At 38.8% G+C, this 9,105-nt stretch overlaps 1 protein-coding gene across 3 annotated transcripts; it reads left to right on the forward strand.

Annotated features, from left to right (window-relative positions):
- The first annotated feature begins 1,876 nt into the window (after window positions 1-1,876).
- Window positions 1,877-8,367, forward strand: LOC115011937 (butyrophilin subfamily 3 member A3). Of its 3 annotated transcripts, none has more exons than XM_029437237.1 (11): window positions 1,882-2,016; window positions 2,797-3,087; window positions 4,798-4,881; window positions 5,275-5,373; window positions 5,907-6,008; window positions 6,097-6,231; window positions 6,314-6,451; window positions 6,545-6,596; window positions 6,685-6,711; window positions 7,339-7,365; window positions 7,454-8,367. In XM_029437237.1, the coding sequence occupies exons 2-11, from the start codon at window positions 3,067-3,069 to the stop codon at window positions 8,011-8,013; spliced, it is 1,245 nt and encodes a 414-aa protein (XP_029293097.1). In that variant the 5' UTR covers window positions 1,882-2,016; window positions 2,797-3,066; the 3' UTR covers window positions 8,014-8,367. The 3 variants fall into 3 exon arrangements, with proteins under 3 accessions (XP_029293098.1, XP_029293097.1, XP_029293099.1); XM_029437239.1 differs by having other exon boundaries at window positions 1,883-2,016; window positions 2,797-3,062; XM_029437238.1 differs by lacking the exon at window positions 2,797-3,087 and having other exon boundaries at window positions 1,877-2,016.
- Window positions 8,368-9,105: the final 738 nt, after the last annotated feature.

The following is a 9,105-nucleotide window of genomic DNA, read 5'->3' on the forward strand; positions in this document are numbered from 1 at the left end:
TTTGATAGTGTAGTTCTACTTCCTTGACTTTGTATGTGTTAGTGTGTGAAAGACAGAAATGAAAATTCAAAAGCACACTGGTCCAACTTTCTTCTTGGCTTAATTTAATTTGCAGATAAATGTCTGCCCCTTGTATCACCCTGATCAAATTGAGCTCCTTGAACATTGTTTTTCCTGCAGCTCTTATGATCTTTTTCTCTCAGCTATTAAGCTACTATTAAGATTGTAAAATAAACGGAAGTAGTGTAATAATGAAACTGCACATCAGAAAATTGTCTCAGTAATAGAAATGATCAGAAAAAAAAGATAGACAAGATTATTCAGAAAATGTGTTGTTTCCAACACATATGTTCAGATATGTTCTGAATATCTAATGAGCCTCAATTAAATTTACTTAGCTGTTTCTTTTCTTTACAGAATATTGAATACTATTAAAATCAAGAATGTGTGTTTAGTTCTCAGTAGATCAAGAAAAGCCTTTTGTGAGCAGTATGTATTTTTGTTACTGTCTTTATATTAACAATTGATCATATGACCATGTTTAATGTTAAAAGAGATAATTTCATTGGAAAGCCCAGTCGAGGTCCACAGGTCGAGAGCCTGCAGGCAGAATAGTGTCACCAGTCGTCCCCTTTGACTAAAAAACACAAAGATATCACTGTTCGTGAAACTCTAAAGTCACCATAATTAACACGAGTCTCATGTTAGCCCACATACTGTGTTGTCCTTTTCAACTCTCATCAGCTGTTCTTTATCTTGAGTCAAAATCTAAATACTTTTGACTGTTTCAATCACATAAGAGATGATTAAATGAGCATAACATTTTAATTCGAAATAAGCAACAGATCGATAATATTCCTTGTATTATCAAATCAAATCTTTGAACCCTAACACAGATGGGGGAAGTAATCAAAGTTAATAGCACTGTGACCATGTAGGCTTAAATTTAAAATGCCATCATCAGTTCAAGCCTCGCTGATATTATTGGTATTATTCCGATCCTGTAACATAATTACAGTAGAAATACAATATTACAACCTGCATTGAAAATATTACTTAGGAGTATTATAAACTAAATGTACTTAGGGTATCAAAAGCTTACGTATTTGTTATGCAGCAGAATTGCCCCTAAGTTATGTTATTATATATTATAGGGTCATTATTACTGAGGTAAAAACATGTAAGAAGCATTTTAATGTCATATCTGGTGGGGGGTAGCGCTCACCTTAACGACTTTATGATGCAGTGCATTATATTTCATAATATGTTTTGCAGTGGTGGAAGATAACCTAAGTACAATTACTCAAGTGCTGTACTCAAGCATAAATGTGAGGTACTTGTACTTTAATATTTCCATTTTATGTAACTTTATACTTCTTCTCCGCTACGTTTTAGAGGCAAATATTGTACTTTTTACTCCACTACATTTATCTGACAACATTAGTTCCTAGTTACTGTGCAGATTCCGATTCTTAATACCAAATATAAATCAACTCATAAAGGATGTTGTGATATCAAGTAGTATATAATTATTAAGTATAGAAAGTAGTTAAATTATCTCTACCTTCATCAGCTGCAACATAAAAGTGCATCATCATATTAATGCATCACGTGAAGGAAGTAAAAGAATAAAGTAGCAGAATCTGGAAACACTCAAGTAAAGTACAAGTGTGTCAGAATACTCAAATACATTACTGGAATAAAACATTTAACACATCTGTTGAATATTCGATGTTTACAGCCAGAAATCACTGTTATACCTAAACGTAAACCTGCGTCAGTAATAGCGTCATAATTACCTTACAAACATGGCTGCCGGCTTTGTCCACTGGACAACTTCGTTCGTCACTGACGGAGAAAACCGAACCTACCCGAGCAGCCGACCGTCAGTCTGGCATGTAAACAAGGTCAGACACTGCAGCACACAGTCCAAACACTTCCTCCAGACACTAACGGCTGCTCGCTTTTAAATCAAGAGAAGAAGAAAACTTATTCGCTAAACCTCTGAGGACAAAGGTAGGCTCGTGCTTCATGTGCACGTTTTCATAAATGTTATTTGTGCTGTTGTGAAGGATGCACTGCAGTTATATGACATTATTACCAGTGTAAATGTTTAAAATAGTTTATTCTGTTGCATGCCTAGCTGCATATAAATTATTTTTCAACTTGCAAAAGGAGTTTTACTGCAGACATAATCCAGATTTGCCGCAAAGTCACGCGGCAGGTGTGTGTTTACCTCATGCGCAGTCATCAGCTGGTCTCTAACTGGGTCGCTGTCACGCTGCAAAAACTGCATGGTCATGTTTTCCCACGACATTAATGAACCTTTCTAACGGAGCATTCAATCTTTTTCAATCGTCCCACATCTCTGTTTCAGTGTCTGCAATTACAATACCATCCACTTAATTATGCAAAACCGTAATTTAGTTTAATATTTTCGCCTTCAGCTTAGTATGAATCATCATTACTGCATTGTATTAAAACACATAGCCCACTTACACTGTATTTTCAGACACCTGAATGCAGCAGCTTTGTGGAGCTTGACTGTGCTGATGTGCTGAAAACATTTTTTTTTTAATAGTTTACTTGCATAACTTCATTTATAGCCTAACCTGGCCTGTCTGTATGGCTGTGTTTAATAACACTGCAGATGAATAGTAGTGTTGTATAATTAAATGGGGTGATGTAAGTACATTCGCCCACATCATGCTCAGTCTGGGTCGGTATCAAAACCTGTTTAAACTGGTCATCCCAGTGCCATCCAGACACAGACTGAGCTCGTGCATTTTCCTGCAGATGACGAAGGAGAGAAAGTGAGTGAGGAGGACAGAAAAGAGAGAGAGACTAATCTGGCAGTTGGAAGTGTGCAGGGCCAGTCACGTTTCAGACCGCCTGCTTTGATTGCAGTTTATGGTCACTTATGTGTTCTGGCCTCCGATATGACCTTTTGAAAGACTTGCTGTTGGACCATACCTGTCAACATTGGAATTTCAAAATAAGGGAAATCTTCTGGCGGACTCCGCCCATACAGCGCTCAGCCACCCAGCACCTACCCATATAATGTAAATGTCAACACATAAAGGACGGGTACATACATTCAGGAAATAAATGTTTATTTTAAGTATGTATTACTTGTACAGATATGTTTATAAGATTTATGTATTTTAATTTATTTGATGATGGATGAGTTGTGCGGCTTTTGTTTCCACCACGAGGACTTCCTGTCGATGGCAGAGTCTGGAAACATGTCCGCGACACTGCGACAGAAATCATCGCATAATCTGAAGTCTACATTATCTTTGGCACAAAGCATTAACATCTTTCCCTCAGCTTTGCTCACTTGGTTTGCCTCTGAAACAGTTCTTGTCACAAATTAACAGTGTATGTTTTGTGCCTCTTGGGCGTGCTTGTGCTTGGACTATTGTTCATGCTGGCGAACATCGCTTTTTCCGTCGTGTGCAAATCTAATATCTGAATGGCACACTTTACTAAAAACATGAGTTTGCCCGACTTTTAATAAATAAGGGTTTGTCAGGTACTTGCATAAAGTTTTAACTTGTTTGGCAGGTACAACTGCGTCTCCATCTATCTCCCGTTCACTGTGACTCATCATATGTTGTCGTCGTCTTCTTCTGTGTTATTGTTCCTGTTTTCTTCTTCTGTGTGTTTACTGGCGGATAACGTTTTTCAGCTAAAGTTAAACATAACACTGCCACCTGCTTTACCGGAGGCCACTTTACCGCTGTACACTTTTTTAAATTAGGCCTATTTTTATTTTGAAAGGTTAAAAATATGGGATAATTACGGGAAAATCGGGAGTGTTGACAGGTATGTGTTGGACCCATTCCTCATGTCTCACTAGAAATAATTTAACTTTATTAGCTGTACATGTTAAGCAACGCCTGTGACATCTCTCACTTTGAATAAGCTGTTGTGATCACACTCTGGTGTTATGTTTTCTGAATGGCCTCAGTGGAAATTTCCATCATGTGTTTAATGATTTACATGACACTGGTGTTTTGGAAGTAAACATTAGCAGTGTTCCAGTTTACAGCTTGACTAAAGACCAGAGGGCTGATGAGACAGTGTCAAATCTCACAGACCAAAACTAACAATGTGTTCGGGCTTCAAAGCCAAGATTTTATCTGGAAATGGATGGCCACTTATTAAATATCATGTCTTAAACTGTCAGATTTTACAGCACAAATTGTGATGTCTCACTTCAACCATGCGTATCAGATTAATGTGGTGGAAGAAGCACTCAGATTCTTAAAAAAATGCCACTGTCCAAAAATACTCCATTACAAGTAACTGCACTGAATTCAAAATGTTACTGAAGTAAATAAATGCAGGTTTATTATCGGCACAATGTAATTAAAGTACCAAAAGTAAAAGTACTAATTATGCAGAATGTCTCTGTTCAAAGTGTTTGTTTTTATCATCAATGAATACATAAAGGTACATTTTACCATCATCAATGTGGAACCAATTTTACTGGGTAGTTTAGTACTGCATCATATTATCATTTTATGTAAAAAAAATAGAAAGTAGAAAGTCAAATCTTTCCCTGTGAAATTTAATGGAATAAAAGTATCATAAAGTGGTAAAGTACAAGTATGTCAAATTGTATTTAAGTACGGCATTTGAGTAAATGTACTTAGTTACATGCCACCACTGATAATCTTACATATAACCCTGTGACCTGTAATGTCCTGTGTCCAGGCTGCTAACAGGAACAAATGGGAGTTTTTGCTGGTAAATCATTTTCTAAACTAACATGTATTTTCTTCTCCGTAGGACTCTTATTACAGAACAGCCAAGATGATGCAATGTTTTCACTTCATGGTGGAGCCGGCCAAAAACTTCACGGCCAAGATAAAGGTAATACGTTTTGGTTGCACTCTCAAAAAGAAACCCAAAAAACATTAAGTGTTTAATGCGCAAATCTGTTTTTTTGGGTCACCTTGATACTCAAGCAGACACTAGACACGACAAAATGTTTTAGTACCACTCCCTTGCTGGTTTAATTCAACAAGAGCGATCTGCTGTGAGAGTCTGGAAGGGAGGGGTGTCTTTCTTTTCTGCTGACAGGAACAGAGCCTCGATGTGCATTTTAATCAGGCTGAGCGACCCTCTCCTTTTCTAATTTGACCTTATTACTCTCTAAGGCACTTGTAAAGCAGCACTAAAGTCCTCCAAGTCCTTTGCACAGAACTCTTCCCTTTTAAAACACTTTCCCACAGAAAATCCTTACATTTCTTTATTTTCTCGCAGGAATCACACAAGAGAGCGAAGAATGAGAAGAGGGAGCCTCTGGATGAGGATCAGCTGTTTGTTGTGGATCTGGCTAGAGATCTAAGCCGAGTGTGCCAGGTAACAATTCACTCATGAAATCAGACATTCAGGTCAGACTTGTAAAAAAAATGTTTTAACTCTGACTCTCTGAGTATTGAAAATCGTCATCACGATGTCAACTTGTGCGATAAACACATCAGTAATGAATGCAAGGCTGCACTTTGTTTTAGTTAGCAGAACGCTGCCCATAAAAATGTAGCTATGATTTTTTATTATTGGTGCCTTTTGTGTTCTGCAAATAATGTTCAATTTGTAAAAAAAAGACCGATAGGAATAGTTTCCTTTCATTTTTTAAAAGCTTGCTTTATTTTAGCAGAATATTGAAAGCAGCAGAACTGAGTACACTTTAATATCTGTTTCTCGCAACTAATCAATTCAAAAACTTTATCACATATTGCACATTTTCCTCAAATTGTGCAGCCCTAGTATTGTGCTGTGCATTGTCTTTGTGATCACAAATGGGGCACGAGTTGTCCATTAGGGTCTTTACCTCCCTGTCCTATCATCAACCTCATGTTTCCCTCTCTTGTCTCGCTGTTCTGCACCCTCAGAGGTCAGCGGTCCTGGAGCACATCTGGAACCTTGATGACACCTGGCCAACATCTCTCTGCGGGGTCTTCATCCTACAGTGGGCCTCCATGTTAGAGAGCAAGGTGCTTATCTGCGAAACTCATCCATTGACTTACTAAAAAGGTAAAGAGAGGTTTTTACCACTTAAGGCATGTATGTTTCTGTGTGCAGAAGAGGCCCATGCAGACCGATGGCTGGCCAGAGATGGATGAGGTCAAGCAGCCTGATATGATTAACGAGCAGGACCTGCTGCAGGCCAAAACTGTGATCCTCAACTGGATCAAGGACCTGAGAGCTCAGCCTGAGGTGGGAATTTCAAATAACAGTCATGGTGACCTGACTCTGTTTATTCAATAGACATATTGTATTCATATTGGTTATCTTGCAGCAAAGTGTGTGGCCTGGGGAGCCTGTGGCAAAGGTTCTGGAGGACCTGCAGTCAGCCTGGCGTTGGGGCCGCGCACCCAATCTGCTGGCCGCTATGGAGCTGGTATTTTGGACTTTAATTGTGCAGCGCCCAGATAAGGTATGAAGTCCATGCAGCAGTTCACAGAGCATGCAGAACTCCTTGTGTTTATGATGCAGTGTTAGTACAAACATTTTTGGTGTGTTCTTGCAGGATACTATACCGCAGCAGTGGCTCATGTGGAAGCAGAGGACTCAGAAGATCGGTTTGTAAATCAAAACTCAATCAAGTTGAATTTTGTTATAAATCTTTAGACTTTCAATCCTTATGAGCCTGTTACTATCTCCATGCAGGTGCCATATCCTACATTCCTCAACCAGGTGAGTGATATTCTGCATGTTAGCATGCATGTATAAGAACCATTACATACAACCGCTTCACTGGTTTCAAGTTACATTCTGACTGCTTGGTGTAGTAATCAGCATTAAAGACCATCATTGCTTTGGCAAAATTATGTTTGATTTTAGTTTTGCACCTTTATATTGATTATATAATGATTGCAATGGTTCTCCACAAGGCTCATTATGAGGTTTAAAGTGAAGAAGGTGGATGGTGTGCACCTCCAACTCCAGGGGGGCGCAGGCCAAAAGCATACAAAGAAAAAAGGGGAGGTTGAAGTTTTTAATCTTCCAAATTTTTAATTGATGCGATTGGTTTGATCTACAACATCTTCGTCTGCCAAACATCTATTAGAGAACAAAACAGGCAGACAAAACAAATGACAAATGGTTTTATTTTCCATCTTATGTCATGTATTGTATTTATTTAATTTCATCTTATTTGATCAAGTTTTTAAAATGTTCCATCTTATTTTCCATTAATATGGCATTCTGACCCTGTTTCTATTTCTCCTTATTGTTAAGCACTTTGTGCTGCGTTTCTTGTATGAAGGTGCTACACAAACAAAGTGAATTATTATTACTAAAGCCCTCTGTTTGTTTTTGCAGTGTGGGATTGGATCTCGGATGCTGCAGGTACAGCATTAATTTGATCAAATCATTAGTTAGTATAATCTTTACAGAACCTGTCTGGTCATTTCAACTGTGTAACTTTTCTTTGTAGTGGAGGTGACTCTGGATCTGGACACAGCCAACCCTGATCTGCTCATCTCCACTGACGAGAAGCGGATGCGCTGCGGCTTTGAGAGGAAGGATATTCCCAACTACCACCAGCGCTTCGATGGCTGGTGGTGTGCCGTGGGAATAGAGGGCTTCCGCTCCGGCCGCCACTACTGGGAGGTGGAGGTGGGTGAGAGGGACTGGAGGCTGGGCGTGGCCAAAGAGTCGGCCCTGAGGAAAGGCTTCAAGTCCCTTAACACGGATACGGGTTTCCTGAGCCTGCGACTGGAGAGGGGCACTGAGCTGAAGGCCCTGACGGTGCCCTACACTTCCCTGCCGCCCGACCTCATCCCCCGCAAGGTGGGCATCTACCTCGACTACGACCGCGGCCAGCTGTCCTTCTATGACGTGGACAAACACTTCCACATTTACACCTACAACGAGAGCTTCGATGATAAGTTGTTCCCCTTGTTTGGTACAGTGGAGATAATCAAAGATCTGGTGATCAATTCTCCAGCAGCTAAGACCCAATGTTTCTGCCCCACACCATGCCTCTGGGGTTGAGTTTCCTCCTGTCACCTCTTCCTTTAAAAGCCAGTAGATATCATAATAAACTATGATAAATGGTTGTATACTAATCACTGGGAGGAATCAGAGATCCTGATGTTAAAGACCATTAAATGTGCTATTGAATAGCTCCACTATGTGACCACTGTCTATGCTGCTGCTGCTGCTTTAATGTGATCGTCGCAAACACTTCCTCACTATAGAGTTACAGTGCTACTCTTTGCTCACACATAATGTATTTTCATATATTTGAAAGAAAACCTATAGTATTAATGTAATGTATTGTGCAAAATTAACCCTGCAGTAAGAATGCCTTTCTGTGAATGATAAATAAACCAAATACATGTCTTACTTTTTTGGTCTGTTTATTACTACATTAGACATAATATGTTATCTATATACTGTATATCACAAAAAAAGGAATAGTAATATTTAACATTTAGAAAGACTAATCTGACCTAAACCTGTAGATTTAGTGTAAAAGTCATTATCTCCATACTTTGAATATTATTAACAATATTTATCTAGTAAGTCTTTGTTGGAGGTTTAGTCTGTAACCATTGTTGTGATACAGCTTATAATAGTTTTAATAGATATTGTCTTGCACTATTATTGCCCACATAGATTGCAGAGAAAGAACAGTCCATTCCGTCACTTATAAATGTTCCAACCTAGGTCACAGTATCTTGGGTAAATAAGCTTGAGGTGTCAGTTTTCAGCCTCACCATCTTCTCTTGTTTCTCTTTCCTCACAATCTCTCTTCTAAACAGAACAATTAGTGGTAAGGATGGTAAATAACCATAACAGAAACCTGTTATGGTTATTTACCATCCTTACCACTAATTATTTTGAGCACACTTAAATAAGCCGCTTTTCTGCAGAGGAGGAGAGTAGTATAGAAACAGCATCTCAGCCTGAAAGTAGATCCAGTAACTGATCTTTTAAAGTCTTATGTAGTAGGTAGGTTGATAAAAAGAGATTGTTGATCCCTGATGGAAATTCACAAGCTATCAGCAGTATATACATGCAATAAATTAGCCCCAGCTTTAGCAGCACTAACATTAAAGAATGAACACTTTAATAATTCAA

Source organism: Cottoperca gobio, chromosome 8, assembly GCF_900634415.1.
Source record: "Cottoperca gobio chromosome 8, fCotGob3.1, whole genome shotgun sequence".
In the NCBI taxonomy this organism is placed as follows: Eukaryota; Metazoa; Chordata; class Actinopteri; order Perciformes; family Bovichtidae; genus Cottoperca; species Cottoperca gobio.

What these genes read in the sequence shown, in the direction of transcription:
- LOC115011937 (XM_029437237.1), top strand. Translation starts at nt 3,067, where the DNA reads ATGTCAACACATAAAGGACGG. An exon ending in CCTCCATGTTAGAGAGCAAG is followed by an intron (nt 6,009 to 6,096) that starts GTGCTTATCTGC and finishes TTCTGTGTGCAG; the next exon opens with AAGAGGCCCATGCAGACCGA. An exon ending in GCAGAGGACTCAGAAGATCG is followed by an intron (nt 6,597 to 6,684) that starts GTTTGTAAATCA and finishes ATCTCCATGCAG; the next exon opens with GTGCCATATCCTACATTCCT.